Below are 22,662 nucleotides of genomic sequence, written 5' to 3' on the forward strand. Positions count from 1 at the left end.
GGAGGGGTATCTGGGGGAAGATTTTTCCGTGCTGCCTTTAGGCGCTCAGTAAAACACAACTCTGCTCCCTTCATAGGTAGCCAAGCCAAGCCAAAGTTCAAGCGAACAGATTCAAGCCTCTCGACCACGCATTCCATATGATACAAGGGAGGAAATATGGGGAAGTTTTCTTGACATACTCGGTCTTTGGCCTCAATTCAAATCCAAGCGTCTTGGAATACGAACGATCTGCTTGGATCTTTTCTAGACAGAGGTGAGCGTTGACAGTTCAGATGATGGTAATTTATTATCGTCCTAGAGTTCCCAGAGTCTTAGACTCTACTCTTACGACAATAACATAGATATGTATTTTATTAATGATCGTTGTATTTGAATTTTTTTTTTGGTATATTTTTGACCAAGAGACTTCAGAGGGTTAGGGTAAACAATGTAATATCAAATGCATGTATAGTTAAGACAGGGGCGCCCCGGGTGGGGGCTATTGTAGTTTTTTTTTGTACACTATCTGATTTTCAATCCGATAGTCCTTTTTGCTCCTTCACAAAATTCGCTGTTGATGCGGCTCTTCTTGCCCAGAGAGCTCAGACGTAAATGAGTATTTCAAAGAAATAGAACACATTGAAAAATACTGTAAAGTTAATGTGTATTATTAAATGTCAAAAAAACCTAAAGAAATGATAATAGATTTCCGTAAGGATAATGATATTGTTTCTGTAGCTGGCGAGAGCATTAAAATATTGCAAACTTTTAAATACCTTGGTACTATCTTAGACAATAAATTAAATTTTACTGGTAATACTGATTATATGAGCAAAACGGACAGCAAAGATAAAGATTATTTAGAAAAAATTTAGAAAAAGCCTTTAGTGTTTGTTGGAATCTAAAATATTTTATTGTAAACATTTAGTATATGTAATTAGAGTATACAAATAAAGAAAGCATGTGAACATTGTCATATCTTCATTGTTTGTGCCACTTAAAGAAGTGTGCAGTGGTCCTGTGTATCTTGGGGCATTTTTCCCCAGCAAGCAGACATGAACAACGACGTCGCTACTTTATGACGCCACTAGCACTAGATATACATCCAGAGCAAGTGCATGTCTCTTTGCTTTGAGCTTGACCTTTCAAAACGAGAGTTCTTTCTGCCTGATGTTTCTTATTTAGAGCTAAACAATCAATAATCGCTACAGAAAAAGATCGTTTTAGGGTTAATTTTTTAAAACCATTTAGTCGTAGAATAACATTTCTGTTCATAAAATATGTGAACATTGAAATAAATTAAGCACATTATTTTTTCTTCTGAAATAGTATGATAGAGAAAGGGTTAGGTTGCTACACTATCGCGTGTGTGTGTGTGTGTCAGTCGCAATATTACGCACATTTAATGAGTTGAAAATTTTGACAATAATTAGGAGACTATGCTTCAGTATGCACTACTCCCACTGCGTATATAGACTCACTGTTAATGTCTTTGTATGAGATATTCAATAGTCACTTGGTGACTGAAAGAGGCCAAGTACATTTAAATCACAGACTCTAGTGAAAACTGTATTTATACTTTAACTTTTATTTCTAGTCTTTGTAAATCTCTAACAATACATATTTTCAAATATAAATCTCGACTAGAGTAGATCTAGCTGAAGAGGAAGACTTACAGTCTAGACGGTAGGCCCTATTTATATCTATACTTTTTTTTTAGTTCTGTGATCTAAAGATTGGATGAATCAGTAAAAATAATGAAATAATTGCATAAGAATCACGTTTTTAGCAAAAGTAAAACCCATTTTTTTTAAAGTGTAAACATTTTAAACTATTCGGCAAACGAATTACTTTGGTCTGCTTATTTTAAAAATAACATCTCTAAATAAGCCCTAGTTAATATTATCTTTAAAAAATGATCTAAAATAATGATAGTTATTAAAAATATCATTCCAATCAAATAGTTAATTGTAGTAGAATGTGACTGCAATCACAAAAGGAACGAAAATAAGGCGAGTCTGTGTAAACTAAATAGCTACGGATCTAATTGTAGACTGAAACCTTTTTTAATATTGTTTAGTTTTAAATCTGATAATGTAACCTCTTCACAAGTGACCTAACATATTAAAAGGAAAAGGGTTAATTTTTACATATATAGGACATCATTTACTTCTTCCACTAAGTGCCATACAAACCTGGTGTATAAGCTACTACAAGTTCAGAGCATAAATAAATACACACAATTAGAGCAAAATACAGAGACATTAGGGCCTACTGCTAATGTGTTGGTTTTTTCCCGTACCGTGTTTCAGGTCTTTTGGAATATAACCTGTATCTGATCCAACTCTATGTATTTTTGGTATAGAACCTTCTTTCTCTATCTGTTATAGTGAGATTTATTAATGATGTCATTTAAATTTAAAAAAAAAAATAGAACTGTAAAATGTAAATACTATATATAAGTAAAAACAATACTTCCGACCTCACACCTTAGTTTTCAAAAGAAGATATACGTGTAGAAATATTGACCTTTAAGGTATTCAAATACCAGAAGAGAGATGCGTTACATTTGACCATATTTTAAATACGTAATCGATTTTTCTTTTAGCAACGCGTTACTTAAGGTAATTTTTTTTAATATAATAATTATCTCCATTTAAAGACCTCAAAACTAATGTTACTTACTATTCAATTTAAAACATAAATAGTAGAAGTACTAACTGTACTTTCCAACTAATATGTTCTCTTTTAGTCTCTTTCAGAGTACTCTCTTGGCTATTATAATACATAGGCTTATCCTTGGAAGCTACATTGTATTGCATTTGGTTTTCACACCTGAAATTTCATTTAAAAGTATTTTTCTAAATTTGCTTCTGTATTTCCAGTTCCCAACATCATCAGGCCAGCAAAACTGGACTTTGTTTGGAAGTAGACCAAGCCATGACCGCCTATAGCTACACGTAGAACATCCCCTGCTGCAAGGTAGAATACACCGCCTGTAGAGAGAAACACAGTGGCCATTTTGGTCAAGAGTTTATGGTCAAATATATTATGACAAATGGTATCACGCATTTTATCGAAATTAAAGTTAGTTATCTGAAAACGTATAACTTTGTAATATATATTCCCACAAAATGATATTTTGTTATCTGAAAATGTATAACTTTGTAATATTTATTCCCAACAAATGATATTTAAACTCATTTCTTTTTATATCCTTCCAAATATTACGACAATCAGCAATCTTCATTTCCATGAAACAAAAAAATATTATTCTGATATAATTAAATATCTTTTTATATGTATAAATAAAAGGCGATATTAAAAGAATTGCAATGTTTTAGTACCTTTCATTAGGCTTATTTAAAAATACCACACATTACTACTGAGGATTAATGCCAATACGTCATTTTGGCGAATATTTTCCTCTGCAAGCTGACATTTTGTGTATAACGCTTGTATCAACTCCCTCTGTCTGTCTGGGTAGAATGTTGCACACGTTTTTTCTCCCACTTCCCATTCTTGCATCAAGTTGAAACTTTGCACGACTATTGTCCATGACAAAAAAAGTACTTGAATTATTGCAATTAACTACTTTTGTTTTATATAGAAAATGTATATAAATATATATGAAAATATGAAAACCAACTATAGATAAATAAAACACCTATTTTTATAAGAACACGAATAGCTCAGTGGCTCTAGGCGACACCGTCCATAGTGTAAGTACGTGAAATTCAGATTCGAGAATCTTTTTAAAATTTATTTTATTGATTTTTTAATGATTTAATTTTGATTTAATATCTTGAATAGATTATATACAAATATTGCTAAAATTCTAATATTTTTTAACATTAAAAAAAATCGACAACCTCTTGTCCGAACTTTGCACCGTACAACGGGAGTACGCCCACAATTTGAGAACTGCTGGTCAAATAAATGTGTACCTGTGTAACTAGTTTCATCGTCCATACTGCAGCTGTCACAGCAGGTGTGGGACGTTCGTAACAAGCAACCCGATTGGTTTGGATTGTTTGGTGACATTCTTTCCACGATATGAGTCCAGGTCTTTGTTGTCAAGTAAAAAAAAATGAGTGTTATCAAGGGCGTAGCCATTTTTTTTTCTGAGACCCCCTCTCAGAAAAAAAAAAAGGCTACGTCCTTGATAATATTAAAATCTAAACTCCTCTTGGCTACGGTCATAGAAAATGGTGACTGTTGTATGCTTAAGACATATTGAAGAGGAGATTTTATCGTAAAATAATTTTGGAGACGGTTTTAAACTCCTTGGCCACGTTCATGGTATTTGGTGACTGTCGATTGCATTTTTTGTTTTGTAGAAGATGGGGGTTTTAACCTCAAAACCCCCCTTGGCTGCGCTGGGGCAAGGAATAGTTTGACATTAAAATCTCACCTAAAATAAACAAAATCAAAGCATAAAATCAGTTACGAAATTCCCACCCCCTGTGGGGGGATTTTATTTCCTGAGGGGGTTATCAGTAAAAAAAAAAGGCAGTTACACAAAGTGGTAAGCGACAGTACCTGCGGGGTATTTGTACTTTCATTATACCAAAAAGTACGTGTACATCAACTGTACAGTAACAGCGTAACATGTACCATCATTCAAATCATGCTTTGCTGGTACTGTACATTTTTGTAGCCAATTAATAAAGTTTTTGATAATCAAACAAGACAGACATACGGGAGACAATTAAAAAAACAACTCGATCACAATACACAGATGACACTACTAAGTTTGCATCTTTAAATACTTTGATGAATAAAATAATTCATTTTTCAAAAATGTGGAACGTGAAAGAGAATTATAATTCTTCACAGTTTTCTTTGTTTTGAAATTTTATGAATTGACATTGTCGCTAATTAACAGCTTGTGCTACTATTTAAGCACAGATAAATATTTCTGAACAAAAGAATGACACACAAAATCATTAAAATACTAATGAGCTTGCTATTATCATTTCAGAAAGAAATTAAAATAAAATAAGAAATTAGTTCATAATCATTTCTTATAGGCACTAGAAAATTAATGACAAGCAGCTGACCAATTTTCACCTTCTATTATTTTCCCTCATTTCAAATTTGATCAATTTCCAGTGCTTTTTTTTTTTGTAAACAAATAGGTGCCGGTATTCAGTGATGGATTGCCTAACTTTTAACTACTAATAAATTAATAATAAGGATTAATAAAACTAAGGATTACCTGATAGGTAAAGTTACGACAAGGATATGCTGATTCAGGTCTGAAGTGAATGCTGCTATATACATAGTACAATCCCGAGTAGATAATCCTCAGGCCGTCCTTCAGCACTTCCACGCCCCTGACATGTTCTCTTAATGGATCGTCGCTTCTGTTTTCATGTTTAAACATAACATAGACTGTTTCTTTGGGAAATACTGGCACTGGCGTCAATGTGGAAAGTAATCAATAATGGCACCAATGAACATATATGTATTGATATATTGTTAGGCACTTAGTTAGCATAGAGACGCACCGTAGTTGACAGACTTTGAACGTGACGTTTAGTGCAGTGGCGTAGCTAGGGTGGGGGAGGGAGGAAAGAATTTGAAAATCCCCCCCCCTCGGGACCTCACTTGAGGAGGGCACCCATATGAGTGTTTTTTTACATTCAATATTAAATATTACGCAAAAAGGGGCCCCCAAAGAGGTCAAGCACCCTAAGCCCCAAATGATGGCAAATCCTTAGCTTCGCCACTGATTTAGTAACGTCACGGATAGTGGAGTTTAGTTTGTTTAATATTGTTCCTCCTGTTACGGACAGAGACATCACTGCGACCTTTACGTAGAAAACTTTGTTCAAGTTATTCAACGGTCTGGACTTATGAAAGTGTACGATCCCTAGCCGACAGCCGATTTGTTGGCACTTAGGTACGATGACTGTAGGTACGATGACTGGAACGCTTCCAACAAAGGCCGTGAGCTTCATAGTCAAGAGGTTATGGGGAGAGGTTATATCTCTTTTTGGGGCGACGTTTTGGTTATTCAGGCCTCATACCGTTCTGTCTGGTGGACACCTAACGCCGATATTGTTTCCAATTAATATCTAGAAGGGTAACGTAAAACTCTTTGTTTCCCTGAATATTTGACTGAAAAAGTAGGCATAGATTTACATACTGAGTGATACGCCCAATTGAATTTTCTTTATATTGTTATAAACCTGGTGGTGGCACAGAGAGGGGTAGTGGTGTGAGTGTAGTCAGCCGACGCAAATCGCCCCAGGCCAGCGCTAGACGAGCGGTCAACCGTGACGAGTTACGACGATCGGCCGAGACGAGTTAACAACATGAAGGTTCGAGTAGGATCGGCGTCGTGAACAGAGCTCATTAGCGTCACGAGAGTTGTAGTCATCTGACCACCTAGAAACGTCGAGCGGCGTTCTGTCCGGTTCTAGAAGGCCAGTAGGGACCCTATATAAAGAGCGGAGGTGTCGCAGTCAAGACGGTTCAGAAAGCGGGTTCACGACAGGAGTTCAGAACACGGTCGACTACAGCACAGTTCAACGGTGTGGTCCTGTACGGAGCATTACGACGGTTCAGTGCGGAGTACTATCAAGTACAGTTGAGACGGCTGGCGTCTTGATCTTGGTCTGTGATCGAGTCCGACACAACGAGCCTAGTGTGTGAAGTCAGTCCTGAACTGTTGAACCCAGTGCAAGCCCGGAACAAGACGGAGAGACCAGTGCAAGACTTGATACGGCGGAACGGTGTTATCGGAGAGACATTTGTTATCGCAGAGCTATTTGTACTGTTCTACGTGCTGCCAATTGTACAGTATTGGCTGTTATTTATGGACATTAAACCTTTACGTTATTTTGGAGCCCTGACTTGTCAAGTTCTTTAAGTTGGTGGTGTCGTTTGGTACCATTTGCAGCGAGCCTGGATAAGGAGATTCGTAACACTGGTGTCAGAAGTGGGATCGGATCGGAATCGGATTGGATCGGATCTACTATGGCTCGTCTGAAACTGCTGTACGAACTAGAATTTAGAGAACTGAAGGAAGAACTCCGTGGACGAAGGCTGAAGGTATATGGTAACAAGGAAACTTTACAAGCACGCCTCCGAGAAGACATGTTGGAAGAAGAAGAAGATCCGGACACATACCTTTTTGAAGTCGAACCGGATTTGCTGGAACAGCTCACCAGTAGAATGCAGCAACAGATCACCAGTACCATACAGGAACAGATGGCAGATATGCAGGGACAAATCGCCAGTAGCAAACAAGAACAGATGGCAGCTATGCAGGGACAGATGGCAGCTATGCAGGGACAAATCGCCAGTAGCAAACAGGAGCAGATGGCAGCTATGAACTCGGCGCTAGAAAACACCAATTCCAAGATAGATGCCATGAACACCAAGATAGCCGCTATGAACCAACGCATACCTGCTGTGGAGGAGAGAATCAACAGCTCAGACGTTCGTTCAGATGCTAAAGCCAGAGAAAGGAGCCTTGGTGGTGATCATGAGGACCCATTGAAACCTGACGAAGCCGTTGAGAGACACTTGCAAGTCGAGAGATATCAGCCAGGTCCGAACCTAACAGACGTTGGTCCAGCTGCCAAGACTGGAGAGGAAAGTCCTGATGGTGGTCAAGAGAATCCAAGGAAGCCTGACGTTGAAGATGATGGACATTTGCACGATGAAAGTCATCGACAAGGTCTGAAACCAACAAGCGATTGGCCCGATACTGAGACGAGAGAGAGAGGTCCTGATGACGGTGAAGAAAGCCGATTGGAACCTGAGGCCGAAGACGAAGTGGAGTGTTACCAACCTGCCCCACGAGCATGTCCTCCAGACACGGCTGAAAATGATGACTTGTCCCACTATTCCCTGTCCTATGGATTTGAAACCCATCACAACCCTTCTCCGCAAAGCCCTATGACGTCACCTCTTTGGCCAACGATCTTGGTATCCCCAGCCCTTACATCCTATACTTCTCCATGTATCAAGTGGCTGCCCTCAATACCGAACGACAAGAGAGCGACGCGACCACGACATCACTGCAGTCACTGGCGGAGAAGAAGAAGGCTACTTTTGTTGAATGCAAGATGGATGACGATGAAACCTCGATATCACTGCAGCCACATGAAGACTAACTGGCGGAGAAGAAGAAGAAGGCGACTTTTGCTGAGTGCAATATGGATGACCATGCGATCACGAGGTCGATACAACCAGATGAAGGCTAACTGGAGGAAAAGAAGAAAACGTTTTCTGAACTCAACGTGGATGGCGATGAAAGCACGACGGCGAAGCAACCAGGTTAAGGCCAACTGGAGGAAGAGAAGGAAGCGACCATTGCTGACTGCAACATGGATGGCTCCATCAAGCTCAAGAGGCAAGCCAACTGCCACTGATCGCCCCCCGCCTGCAGCGATGAAACTTTACAGCCAATGTCATGATGTTGATTCTGTCCGGGACGGACAGATCTAAGGAGGGGGCAGTGTTATAAACCTGGTGGTGGCACAGAGAGGGGTAGTGGTGTGAGTGTAGTCAGCCGACGCAAATCGCCCCAGGCCAGCGCTAGACGAGCGGTCAACCGTGACGAGTTACGACGATCGGCCGAGACACAACTGGTGTCAGAAGTGGGATCTGCAATGGCTACTACGAAAACGCTAGACCAACTCCTTGTGAAGGAACTGAGGCAAGAGCTCCGTAATCGAGATCTGAAGACGAGCGGAAACAAAGAAACCTTACAAGAACGCCTTCGGGAAGAAATGGTGAAGGAAAAAGAAGATCCGGACACATACCTTTTCGAAGTCGAACCGGACTTGCTGGGACAGATCGCCAGTAGCAAACAGGAGCAGATGGCAGCTGTTCGTGAGGAGATCGGTTCTATGCGAGAACAGATGAACTCGGGGCTAGAAAACACCAATTCCAAGATAGACACGATGGACTCGGGAATCAAAACGGAGTTATTGGCAATGAACCAACGCATACATGCTGTGGAGGAGAGAATCACCACCATAGAAGAACAGATGAACCAGAGGGTCTACGCTGTTGAGAAAAAGATCGAAGAAATAAAGACGCAAGTTTACAGGGATTTTACCACGATGCAGAAAGCAAATGTGATGTCGATCGTACCCGAAGCTTTCATGAAGGTAAAGCCTCCTGTGTTTGATGGATCCGTGTCCTGGTCCGTCTACAAGCTACAATTTGACGCCGCGGCCAAAGTCAACCAATGGAACAGCGATGAGGAGAAAGCAACAGCCCTTATATTGTCCCTAAGAGGAAAGGCCTCCAAACTGCTGCAGTCCATTCCAAACCCACAAGACTACGCTGCTCTCGTCAAGACGATGGAGCTCCGTTACGGTGACGAGTATCTGCCAGAATTGTATCGAGTCAAATTGAAGACCCGCCGACAGCAATCAAATGAAACCCTACGGGAGTTGGAGGCAGACATTGCACGCCTCGCCCATTTGGCTTACCCAACAGCCACGCAAGACCTCCTGGAAATAATCATTACTGATGCGTTTGCCGATGCACTTCGAGACCCCGAACTGAAGAAGGCCATCAGAGTTAGTGGCAAGCGCAAAGCCAGTGAAGCCCTTGTGTACGCTCTCTTATACCAAGCTGATAAAGACGAGTTCGAGAACATTTCCCAGGACCAGAGGCTGGAGGTTAAAGATAAAGGTCGCAGGGAACTGAGAAAAACGAACGAGGCCCTAGAGAAATGTAGAACTACCCAGATACCACAAGGTCAACGTGGAGTGAGAAAACGATGCTGGAACTGTGGAGGGTTTGGTCACCTACAACGAAACTGTGCAAAAAGGGCTTTTCGACAAGAAGTGAACCAACACAGATCTGAGAAAGTATACAGACCCTGCAGGAAGGCTGAAGAAACGGGGGTGATCATCGATTGTCGTCGTCTTGAGGTGCAAGCTCCCGAGCCGCGGTCAGACGAGAAAAGCCAAGATGCTCAGCGAAAAGATGAAAACGTAGCCCCCATTTTCCGAATGAAGGAAGCTCATAATTTAGCCCTCAAAAACATCAACAGCAGCAGTGACCAAATGAAGACAAGGAACGACGATAGGGTCAATGCCTCGAGGTTCCGTAAGAACGACTTGGTCTGGCTATACAACCCCCGGAGAAGAAACGGAAGGTCCTATAAGCATCAAAGTGATTGGGAAGGCCCTTACCATGTAGTTAAAAGGATCACAGATGACGTTTGCCGGATACAAGGAAGCCACAGCTCCCAGCGGAAGGTCGTCCACATCAATCGACTCCACCCGTACTATGGTGAAGCTGGATCTGCCCGGGACGGACAGATCTAAGGAGGGGGCAGTGTTATAAACCTGGTGGTGGCACAGATGGGGGTAGTGGTGTGAGTGTAGTCAGCCGACGCAAATCGCCCCAGGCCAGCGCTAGACGAGCGGTCAACCGTGACGAGTTACGACGATCGGCCGAGACGAGTTAACAACATGAAGGTTCGAGTAGGATCGGCGTCGTGAACAGAGCTCAGGAGCGTCCCAGAATGGTCGAGCGACGTTCTGTCCGGTTCTAGAAGGCCAGTAGGGACCCTATATAAAGAGCGGAGGTGTCGCAGTCAAGACGGTTCAGAAAGGAGGTTCACGACAAGAGTTCAGAACACGGTCGACTACAGCACAGTTCAGCGGTGTGGTTCTGTACGGAGCATTACGACGGTTCAGTGCGGAGTACTATCAAGTACAGTTGAGACGAACGGCGTCTTGATCTTGGTCTGTGATCGAGTCCGACACAACGAGCCCAAGTGTGTGAAGTCAGTCCTGAACTGTTGAACCCAGTGCAAGCCCGGAACGAGACGGAGAGGCCAGTGCAAGAGGCCAGTGCAAGACTTGATACGGCGGAACGGTGTTATCGGAGAGATATTTGTTATCGCAGAGCTATTTGTACTGTTCTACGTGCTGCCAATTGTTCAGCATTGGCTGTTATTTATGGACATTAAACTATTACTATCCAGGCTCTCTGCAAACGGCACCAGACACCACCAACTTAAAGAACTTGACAACTCTGGGCTTCAAAATAACGTAATAGTTTAATGTCAATAAATAAGAGCCAATACTGTACAATTGGCAGCACGTAACACAAGACTGTACAAATATCTCTCCGCCGTATCAACTCTTGCACTGGTCTCTCTCTGTCTCGCCTCGGACTTGCACTGAGCCGTTGTAACGAACTGTAGATCGGGAAGTTGTGACTGGTTGGTCTCTGATACCTTCGCTCTTTATATAGGGTCCCTGCTGGCCTTCTAGAACCGGACAGAACGTCGCTCGGCCATTCTGGGTGGTCAGATGACTACAACTCTCGTGACGCCCCTGAGCTCTGTTCACGTCAGCGATCCTTCCCGAACTCTCTTGTTGACACTCGTCTCGGCCGATCGTCGTAACTCGTCACGGTTGACCGCTCGTCTAGCGCTGGCCTGGGGCGATTTGCGTCGGCTGACTACACACACACCACTACCCCCATCTGTGCCACCACCAGGTTTATAACACTGCCCCCTCCTTAGATCTGTCCGTCCCGGACAGAATCAACATCATGGCATTGGCTGTGAAGTTTCATCGCTTTAGGTGGGGGTCGATCGGTGGCAGTTGGCTTGCCTCTTGAGCTTGACGGAGTCATCCATGTTAAAGTCAGCAATGGTCGCTTCCTTCTTCTTCGCCAGTTTGCCTCGACCTGGTTGCCCCGCCGTCGTGCTTTCATTGCCATCCACGTGGAATTCAGAAGACGTTTTCTTCTCCTCCAGTTAGCCTTCATCTGGTTGTATCGACCTCGTGATCGCATGGTCATCCATATTGCACTCAGCAAAAGTCGCCTTCTTCTTCTTCTCCGCCAGTTGGTCTTCATGTGGTTGCAGTGATATCGAGGTTGCATCGTCATCCATCTTGCATTCAACAAAAGTAGCCTTCTTCTTCTCCGCCAGTTGGTCTTCATGTGGCTGCAGTGATGTCGTGGTCGCGTCGCTCTCTTGTCGTTCGGTATTGAAGGCAGCCGTTTGGCACATGGAGAGGTATAGGATATAAGGGCTGGGGATACCAAGATCGTTGGCAAAAGAGGTGGCTTCATAGGGCTTTGCGAAGAAGGACTGGGATGGGCTTCAAACCCACAGGACAGGGAATTGTGGAACAGGTCATCATCTTCAGCCTTGTCTGGAGTGCATGCTCGTGGGGCATGTTGGCAACACTCCTCGTGCAAAGGTCCCTCGTCTTCGGCTTCAGGCTCCATTCGGCTTTCTTCACCACCATCAGGACCTCTCTCTCTCGTCTCAGTATCGGGCCAATCACTTGTTGGTTTCAGACCTGGTCGATGACTTTCATCGTGCAAATGTCCATCAACTTCAACGTCAGACTGCCTTGGATTCTCTTTACCACCATCAGGACTTTCCTCTCCAGTCTTGGCAGCCTGACCAACGTCTGTTAGGTGCCTATCTGGCTGGTATCTTCCGACTTGCAATTGTCTCTCAACGACTTCATCAGGTATCAATGGGTTCTCATGATCACCACCAGGGCTTCTCTCGCTGATCTTAGCATCTGGACGATCGTCTGTAGAGTCCAAGCCTCGCTGGTAGCTTTCATCATGTAAACGTCCCTCAGCAACAGGCTTGTAGGCAAACTCAGCGTTCTCTTGATCTGTCTCTTTCGGCTCCACAAGTCTGTACTCCTTGTTTTCGGATTCGCAGGCAGCACCACCTTCATCAGCATTGCCATTGTTACTGCTTATTGATTCACAGCATTGGGTGGGTAATTGTTCAATGTCCAACGATTGTGAATCTCCTTCATCTTTCAAGTCTCCTTGGTCGTACAAGGTTTCTTCCACCACGTCCATAGTTTTCACCACGGGGCTCGTCACTTCCTTCACTGAGGTACCCATCTTTTTAATCTCTCTACAGAACTCCTCGGTGTTCTTCTTCAATGTCGCACTCATCTCGTCTAGCATGATACGGGTACTGGTGATCTGTTGCTGCATGCTACTGGTGAGCTGTTCCAGCAAGTTAGGTTCGACTTCAAAAAGATATGTGTCCGGATCTTCTTTTTCTTCCAACATGTCTTCTCGGAGGCGTGCTTGCAAAGTTTCCTTGTTTCCATATGTCTTCAGCCTTCGTCCACGGAGTTCTTCTTTCAGTTCTCTAAATTCAAGTTCGTACAGCAGTTTCAGACGAGCCATAGTAGATCCGATCCAATCCGATTCCGATCCGATCCCACTTCTGACACCAGTGTTACGAATCTCACTATCCAGGCTCTCTGCAAACTGCTGACTACACTCACACCACTACCCCTCTCTGTGCCACCACCAGGTTTATAACAATATTGTTGGTCAAATGGACAGTTTATAAATATAATATAAGGCATTCGGTTATCCTTAACGATAATTTTTTTCGTACAGATCACTGTCCCAATAAATCCTAATAATCGACGTTCTTCTGTATATTTATACATCTAAATAATTTGAGCAAGGGTGATGATTCCTATTTTTTTTCCTATACATTAATAAACTTGTTTAAAAACATAATTAATACATAAATTGTCGTGCGTAATAATAAACGCAGACAGTTTTTAAATTATAAGCCTTTTTTCTGAAGAGAAGTTTCAGTTTATCATTGAAAAATACTCAGTAATATTTTCTCAATAATAAAATATGTAAAAGTTAAGAAAAAACAGCAACTGTTATGTGTAAAATTATAAATATCTGTAATCACTTTGGTAAGGGTCCTCAGATATTGACATTAATCCGTAGATGTAACATGTCTTCGGGTTCACAGTAAAACTTTAAAGTTTGTCTCAATTTTCGACAGCTGTCAACCTCTGTTATAATTACCATTATCATTACCAGCATTGCAGAATGGCTTTAAAGGGCTTCTCTACTGATAGCAACAATTAATAGAGAGTCGCCTTGTAGTTAAAGTGTGTCTGAGGTTAGTGTTGTGCAAGTTATGGAGCCTTCCAGCATTGTCTATGGGCAATTTTACAGTTTTTAGAGGCATCTTGTGATGAGTTTCAAAGGCCCAGACCAAACCAGCGGTTCCCAAACATTTTTGTCTCGTAGACCCCTAGGAAGTCGTCGTAGAACCCAAAGGGTATGTATAGACCACTTTGGAAATCACTGACCTAAGCTTTACTTATCAGATGATAGAATTATACCTCGTCTGATGTATTCAACAGTAGGATAAGGATTTGTAGGTGCATACATTCGTTTGTGAGCAGACACTGGGCTGAATGTGAAGTTCGCTGCGTTGAATGACGACAACGAGGCTGTCGAAGAGGCCAAGCAAATAAAAAAGGTTCGTATCGTATGTCTGGATTTTAAGAGCAACATGTAAGGATCAATATTTTAAACAAGAATGAATGTTAAACTTATTGAAATATATTTAAAGTTTCAAGGATGTCATGGTATTGTTCTATTTCACCTATCAATGAGTGTCACAGAACACCAGATACCTATCGCGAAGATCACGATTTACTATGGAGACTCTGTTTTAAATTCAACAGAAATAGCACGATTATAATTACAATTATAAAAATCTACTATAAGCAATTATAAAGCTGTTTGATTTTTAAATGTTCTACCTTTAAGGGGAGGTACACCTAAAAAAATTATTTTCTTTAATATTGATCAGAAACTTATCAAAACTGGTTGGTTGGTACAGTAACTCACCCTGATAAAAAAAACCTTAGAAAATTGTGTGTCACTTTTGTGGTTGCCATGGTAACGGCCGCCATCTTGTTTTTTGTATATGATTTTTAAAATGCTTTTCCTTTCTTAATAATCAATAAAAAAGACTCAAACTTTTTTATTTTGAAGAAGCAAACATGACTCTATAATGTGACATCTCAATTTTTATTACAATTCTATTTGTTTTCACAAGATTTAGAAGTAAAATAAGTGGTATAGTTTTTTACAAAAAAAACTTTTTTTTAGAGATGTCAAAGACAATAAAATGAACATCATGAATTTAAAAAAAAAACGCTGGATGTCACGTTAAAGTACTAACATATATCTTTAAGTGTTTCAAATTTTATGCAAATATCTTAAATGGTTGCAAAGTAATAGCAATTTTAGTTTTGGTATTTTTGGAAAAATAAGAATCTAAGAAAAATTGATTTAAAACTAAAATTTATTTGTCAAACTATGTAAAATCACTATATTTGAATAAATAACACTGCACACTTTGATAACTAAATATAGTCTTATAATGTAAAAAATTTGACATCATTTCATCAATAAGTTTTTAAGTTATAGTACTTTTAAGATGATCATATAAGTCGATAGCAATATGAGAAAAATAGCTAAAAATTCAAAATGTAAACAATGGATTTAAAACTTTCCAGAATATTAACAAACTCCTTTTGCTTCTATCAACTGAAATTCTATGTGTGCTTTAGCATCTTTTCTCAACAACAGTAATCTTTTTATAACTTTTTAAAATTGCATTTCTTAAGATTTTCTGAAAGCTTGATAATCTAAGTGGATGGTTTTTCTTGCTGGCCTAATAATTGAAAAAAAGTTTTAATTACACTGACAAAAGAAAAATTTACATTAAGTTGTCCCACAGCCGCTAAAATAGAACAGTTTTCTTTTTCTGGATTAGTAAATCTAGATTTTGGTCCAAAAGTTTCTAGTTCATGAGCGAATCGACGTAATCGTATTTTGAGTTTCCCCAAATTTACATCGTTGTATAATTTGCTTGTTCTGATAGCCTTTGGTAAATTGAGTAGCACTGTTCTTAAGTTACTTTTATATCTTCAAAAGGTTAAATCCCACACACTCTGTTAAAAGATTTGGATAACACTGTGGTGTATCGCAGTTAAACTCGTTGATGAATATCTTCCAGAATATTTCAGCGGAATGCGTCGCCACCATTGCTTGAATCCTAAAAAATAGAGAACAAAAAAGTATAAGAAAAATAATTAAGTAAACATCAAGTGGCAACAACATAATTATTCTAAATAAATAAGGTTTTAAAACAAGAAACAAAAAAAACTAACCTTTATAGAATAGATCTAGTTGATATCACAATTAACTTGGTGAGATTCAAACCAATCTTTGTATTATGTTGGAGGCAGGGATTTCATTCTGCTACCAGTAGTACTTCAAACCTGACAAAAGATTGATATTAGGTGATAATCAATTGTATAGAATATGTAGGGCACAGGTAACAAATATTGTCATTAATTAGTAGCTTCTGATGTCTAGATCTAGGTTCCATGTTAATAAAAAAGCAAAATGTCATGTCTACTTACAGTCAGTTGGATTATCATTAATATAGATTTGAATCTTATAATAGTATAAAGTCCATGTCAAAACTAGGTTGCACACTCAGACACTATCTATTCAATACATACATCTACATCTAACATTGAAAGCTGTTTAAAATTGAAGTGTTTGAGTAGGAGGAGTCTATTTACTATTACTATTTACATTGACATGATTTGAATTATATCTTCTAGACGTCTAGATCTACTAATCTAGAATTAGATCTAGTGTTTATATGAGCTTCAATACGCTGTTCCTTTCTTTTATCTTCATCTTGGCACAGAATAATCTATGCCTCTATGCATCTAGTAGATCTAGTCCTAGATAATGATCTAGATCTATATTTAGTAGTGGATCTAGATCTAGACCTGGCTGGATTCAATATATGACCACTAGTTAGTGTAGATCTAGAGTAATGTAGACAAGACTCGTAGATCTAGAATCACGAAATCCTATTTATTATACTCACATGATGAAGATTTCCGAATAGCAAGAATAAAACATACAAAAACGTTTATTTTATGATACTGAAACTGTTTTGTTTGCAACGAGAAAACGGCAGCATGTTTGTTTTTCTATTTTCGATAAGCTGACGTATACACAGTCACTAGGGGTATTCCGGTAAGCAACCAATCAGCGTTCAGTATTTATGAGTGGGCTATAATTATACGAAAAACTTACCAAATAGAGTACGCAAGTTTCTAAATTTAGCTAAAAACTTCTTATAATAGATTAGGAAGTGTTGCCAAATTTTAAAAGTGCTTTTGAAGCCGAACAATTTGATACCAAATATGACCAGAGTATTTGCTATGCAAAAGAGTTATTATAGGCGTAACTATGGGGGATTTTTACGTTTTTCAATCAAATCTTGATTAATAAGCACCCTAAAAATGAAAAAAAGTATAATTTAAAGCAATATTTCAGAAAATTGAACATTCTATTCTAGTAAATAAATGGATAAGCTATCTAAATACGTTTAAATCTAAAAATCCATTTTTGGGTCCAAAATGACTATTTTCAAAGGTAATCCTCCCCTTAAGTGTGTTCTAATTTCTAAGTCTATTCAACATAAAGGGTAAACATAAATTTATAAGGGACCTTGTTCGTGGCAGTCATTTACCAAGATCATGTTTATTTTTCGAAACCTCAATATCAATAATACATCTTATCTTATATAATACAAACGTTACTTCAGAAAGATGATTACGTCCTACGAGTCACGCATCTAGTCATGGATGTTAACTAATGACTTAATATCTGCCAAGTCACTGGTTTTCCTGGCTAGCTCAGGCAACCCATTTCATGCTGCAATAGCACTAGGGAAGAAGGAGCATTTGTGCGAATTTGTCTTAGCATATGGAACGAGGAATGTGCATCGATCTCTACAACTGTAGTTTAAAAAATGTCACTCACTACTAAGCACTGGAGGGAATGAAGGCTTCACAGAGGTGAAGTCAATATGAGGGCGGGTAAATATTTTTTAAAGGGTACACACCATCGTAAGGAGACGACGTCATAAATTATGCCAAAACTTATTCACAAGCAAGAAAAAAGAACGTATACAAAAATAATAGACCTACTAAACGTTATGAATAGTAGGCTTATAGACCTACTTAGTTCAGGACTCGCTACTAGCTACTAACCAACAGACTTTCGTGTTATTAAAGTTTTATTCTCGTAACAATTTATTTCCAAACTCACCTGTCTTTACGTCTTGCCTTCGCATTGTCTGATACCAAGAAATAAATAGAGATAAAGTATTGAGCTTTGACATGTCACATTCAAACAAATAGCGTTGAAGTTAGGCATACTCGTTTCATTAGTGTGGCTATGTATTTAATTAGTATGGCTACATACGGCTACCAAAATTATCAATTGTTTTACAACACAATCGTTCGTGGAAAAAAATTGCTACAGTTACCAATTAAAGTTGAAATAAAGTAAAATATAACTAATATTGAACCATATTTTTGATACAGTGTATTTGTAATTAATGAGGCATGATTGTTAAAAAAAAAATCATGCACTCTGAACAAAGACTTGCGTGTCTTATAAAGAGGCTTAGTAGAGAAGTAGAGAATGTCTCATCTCTCATCTGTCCCTTAACTTTGGTCCCAGGGATGCTGTGACAGTGTAAGCGCACCTCGTGCCTGTTGTACTCAGCAGTAGGATAAATGTCTATTATGTTTTAATTTATAAAGCACTCAGTTCACTTAAAAGAACATGCTGGATATCATCTAACATTATAACATTCGATTTAATGCATATGCTAGACTTAGTCCAATTTATACTGCGTGCTTTCACACAAAAAAAATACATAGAAACCACTTACCAGTTCTAACATAGACGAGAGCTGTTTACTGTTGTAGGCGCAGCATTTCTCCAGCCCTTCAATAAACTCTCGGCTTAGTGAGTCCAGGAGGCTGTCCTCATCAGAGAGGTCATACGGAGTTTTGATCAGTTTCTTGCACTCAATGCAGGCTATTGGTTTAGTGCTCACTGTCTCAGATAACTTTTAACAGAGCAAAACATTCTTAGTCTAAAAATATTCATAGATGATGGGTGTCTGCCGCTTTTTAAGTTCATATCTTGTAATATATGACTCCTCTAAATATATTTTACATTTTTTCGATAAACATTTTATAATTATATTTGATAAAATATTAAATACTTTAATAAGAACTATGCATTTTAAATTTTTTAAAGTCTATCATGTTTATTGACTATAATTTAGTCGACTGCTTCTAACAATGATAGCTTAATGTGTACTATAAAAAAGACGTAACTTGTAACAGGTATTTAGATGAACTGGAGACAAGAGGCGTCACATAGTTTCGTCCAAACAGTCCAGCCTCGCAAAACAAATACAGACTAAACAGACGTCATGAACAAGTCAAACCTCTCTAAATAACAATCTGATTTCATGCAAGTCAAACCTCTCTAAATAACAATCTGATTTCATGCACGTCAAACCTCTCTAAATAACAATCTGATTTCATGCAAGTCAAACCACTCTAAATAACAATCTGATTTCATGCAAGTCAAACCACTCTAAATAACAATCTGATTTCATGCAAGTCAAACCTCTCTAAATAACAATCTGATTTCATGCAACTCAAACCACTCTAAATAACAATCTGATTTCATGCAAGTCAAACCACTCTAAATAACAAGCTGATTTCATGCAAGTCAAACCACTCTAAATAACAATCTGATTTCATGCAAGTCAAACCTCTCTAAATAACAATCTGATTTCATGCACGTCAAACCTCTCTAAATAACAATTTGATTTCATGCAAGTCAAACCACTCTCCATAGAACTATATGTGACAACACTAAAACCCTGAACAGATAATCAGAATAATAATTATGGACCCCAGCTAGATTGAATGACTTACTGGACTTCTTACACCCCCCCCCCTCACTCCCATCTAGTTTTATGAAGTTGTCAAGTCATACCTGTCCCTCTGATGTTTGCATGATAGAAAAGATGGCCATTACAAGGACCACAGCACACAGAACTATAGATATTACAACCATGAGCAGGACAAGTCTGGAAAAGATTATTCACAATAAGTTATTATTTCACTCTAACTAGGTCGTATTTTCTCTCTATTCTCTAGTATAAAGAGAAACCTAATATTTATATGTGTGTGTGTGAGAGAGAGAGAGAGGGAGGGGAAGGTTTACACAGGTGTCATGAGATGTGTGTGTGTGAGAGAGAGAGGGTGGGAAAGGTTTACAGAGGTGTCATCAGGTGTGTGTGTGAGAGAGAGGGATGTGAAGGTATACACAGGTGACATTAGGTATTTTTAAAATTGTTTTTCTTGTTTGTTTGTTTTATATGTTTCGTTTATTCCTTCAAAATTGAAGATTTATTTACAGGGTGAAGGACGATTGCGGTCGGTAGGGCTAAACCTGGGCCATCGAGACGCCAGTTCAGAGGTCATGTCACACAACCAGACATTTGGTCAAGGGTGGCAAGCCGTCTGGATGGAGTCCGTCTATGAAACTTTCTGAGGCCTGCTATAAAGAAGATCAGTACGTATACATCTAGAGTTAGAAGACTTTTTTTTATTTAGTACAAGTGGTCGTTTAGTAGACATTCAAGTCAATGACAAAGTAAGAACAGATTCTTAAGGTATAGGTTACACTTCAAAGTCTTAAATGTATTCGTGTTCCATAGCAGTACATGCACTAATTATAATCACTCACTTCTGGTATGATCTCACCCTTGACGTATCCAGTTCGTCTGCCTCAGATGCTGACACAGATGACTTCCGGGATTCAACATCCTCAAGTAGTGTGTTCCTCTGAGACTCTTTGCGCGACATCGTGTACAGATGTCAAATGTTTTCATTCATCCATAGAATTCGTAATTATGGCACCTAAACTACAGCAACAAATGATACGTAATCTTCACATGCAGCATCACAGAAATTCTACAGCAGATAAGCAAACGAATTTTCTAGAAATTTTCTCTCTGATCTAGATCTAATTTTTAAATCGGTATAGGCCTAAATATTTTAAAATATTTTAGCAATTTTTTTTATATCTAAAATACAGATAATGAATGTGTGTAGGTTTGTTCACATATAACTGCGTGGATATTGATTAGATTTTTTATATATTATTTTTAGTGTTGACATCCTGGGTGAAACCATTTTTCTCTGAATTCCAAACTGGCTTCCTGATTTATTAAGGATCTAGATCTAGGCAATAACCATTATTGTATCCGTGTGTATTTCTGGGGTGTAAGGGAATCCAAAGCTATACATGTGTAGTCCTGAGCCGACTTATTCATTAGTTGACAATTATTTTCATTTTGCTTTTGGGTAAATTTCACTTCCGGCTTCTTATCACTCCTTGTTCATTTAATACTCTTGAACACTTGTGTTTTCACTCTCAGACTCTATAAAACTAGACCTTACAAAAATATATGCACTTTACTGTACGATTAAGATATTCAGTCGCTATGGACATGGTCTAGACCAGTGTTTCCCAAACTGTGTTCCGCGGAACCTTAGTGTTCCACGAACAACTGGAATAATTAACTAGATCTATCATGCCAACACGATAATTAATCTCTCAACAAAAAAGCAAAGCGGAATAAATACTCAGAATGTGCTAAGTGTTCCATAAAGGAAAAAGTTTGGGAACCACTGGTCTAGACACCAGATCTATTTTGGTGAAATGTTGGCATGAGCTTTTAACATGAATCAACAAGGACATTTATTGGCGCCTGAAAAGTATTCAGATAAGGTGAAAAAAAAGTGGGGGGGGGATTTACACTTAGATCAATATAGATCTAGATCTAAGTAACATTTGGTTATTACTTTTACCATACCGCAGAATTGCCTTTCTAAACATAAAGTGCAATGTAGAAAATTTAAATGATTTTAGCATTTATAATAACCATAAATATCAGATAGATCTATTAGTAAATAAAATATGAAGTCAACTTACCTGACACAACTTAGTCTGAAATTCTATCTTCAAACCATTTCTAATAGAATGAATTTCCAATTTCTATTTATAGATCAGACGCTATTATCAAGGTCAGCAGTCAGCATTAGCATGTTTTTCTTTTTTAAAAAGCCATCATAGGTAAACATGTAACATCATTTGATCTAGAAACTGGACTACAAGCCTTTGAGAAAAAAACTGTTACCGTATATACAACGTGATATTCACATCAAAACGAAAGTATTTAACGAGTTTCAATTTCCGTATTTGTTAAAAGGCATACATCGGGTTGCACACTTTTCTTTGGTCTTCATTCCATGATAACCAATCAACCAAGGCCGAAAAACTGAGTGTTGTATTAGCGTATCTATAGATCTAGTATATCCCTTTTCTTCCCTAACACAGGCTCCAGGGCATGGGACGAGATTTCTCTTCTGCCAATTGTTTCTCAGATTTGTATCATCAAGTACAAAATCAAGATCCAACAACTTCATGAACATCAAAAAACATCAGCAACTTCTAGCCTATAAATGTTGCTTACTAGTTACATCAATACCAGCATTAAGAGCTGATGTGATCATTTGTTAAAATGGTATTAATGCTCAGTGTAGAAATTGTAAGCTCTATTTATAAATTTCCTAGGTCTCTAAATGAACTCTATACTTGACAGTACAGTACATACTTTGCCCTAGTTAGTATAGTTAGCCTAACGAGGCGTCTGTGTCCCTAGAGAAGTGCAAACAGAAAATTTAATATACATTATCTTTCTGAAGCTTCGAGTCTCTATATAGTAAAGCTTGTTAAGGAAAAGGAAACAACTTTTTTTACGTAGAGTGTAGGTCTTTCGGTTAAAACCCTATATAATGTTTTTTATTGTAAAAGAAAATCAGTATGGCTAGTCTATAAGTTGCAAGCTTCATGTTAAATCTAGAACTGTGAATTTTTCGTTTTAATTTG

The 22,662-nt window shown here is 38.8% G+C and overlaps 1 protein-coding gene and 1 long non-coding RNA gene across 5 annotated transcripts; both read right to left on the reverse strand.

The window, feature by feature from the left end:
- Window positions 1-869: 869 nt before the first annotated feature.
- On the reverse strand, window positions 870-22,213 carry LOC106078465 (uncharacterized). 4 transcript variants are annotated; one of them, XM_056041292.1, is made up of 9 exons: window positions 21,706-22,213; window positions 20,455-20,627; window positions 19,699-19,792; window positions 18,572-18,751; window positions 17,941-17,968; window positions 14,127-14,237; window positions 5,201-5,400; window positions 3,927-4,047; window positions 870-2,975 (listed from the first exon to the last, which is right to left on the reverse strand). In XM_056041292.1, exons 2-9 carry the CDS (start codon window positions 20,571-20,573, stop codon window positions 2,827-2,829), a joined length of 1,002 nt encoding a protein of 333 aa, XP_055897267.1. In that variant the 5' UTR covers window positions 20,574-20,627; window positions 21,706-22,213; the 3' UTR covers window positions 870-2,826. The 4 variants fall into 4 exon arrangements, with proteins under 4 accessions (XP_055897267.1, XP_055897265.1, XP_055897266.1 ...); XM_056041290.1 differs by having other exon boundaries at window positions 20,455-20,632; XM_056041291.1 differs by having other exon boundaries at window positions 20,455-20,681.
- Window positions 15,083-17,934, reverse strand: LOC129928201 (uncharacterized). The gene is made up of 3 exons (XR_008779780.1): window positions 16,709-17,934; window positions 15,972-16,082; window positions 15,083-15,856 (listed from the first exon to the last, which is right to left on the reverse strand). It is a non-coding gene; the product is annotated as an uncharacterized LOC129928201 (long non-coding RNA).
- Window positions 22,214-22,662: the final 449 nt, after the last annotated feature.

This window comes from Biomphalaria glabrata, chromosome 9 (assembly GCF_947242115.1).
Source record: "Biomphalaria glabrata chromosome 9, xgBioGlab47.1, whole genome shotgun sequence".
In the NCBI taxonomy this organism is placed as follows: domain Eukaryota; kingdom Metazoa; phylum Mollusca; class Gastropoda; family Planorbidae; genus Biomphalaria; species Biomphalaria glabrata.

Coding starts and splice junctions, on each gene's coding strand:
- LOC106078465 (XM_056041292.1), bottom strand. CDS start 20,573: ATGTCGCGCAAAGAGTCTCAGAGGAACACACTACTTGAGGATGTTGAA. Junction 18,752..19,698: donor TGCAAACATCAGAGGGACAG/GTATGACTTGAC, acceptor CTCTGTTAAAAG/TTATCTGAGACAGTGAGCAC. Junction 4,048..5,200: donor GTCGTAACTTTACCTATCAG/GTAATCCTTAGT, acceptor TTGACAACAAAG/ACCTGGACTCATATCGTGGA.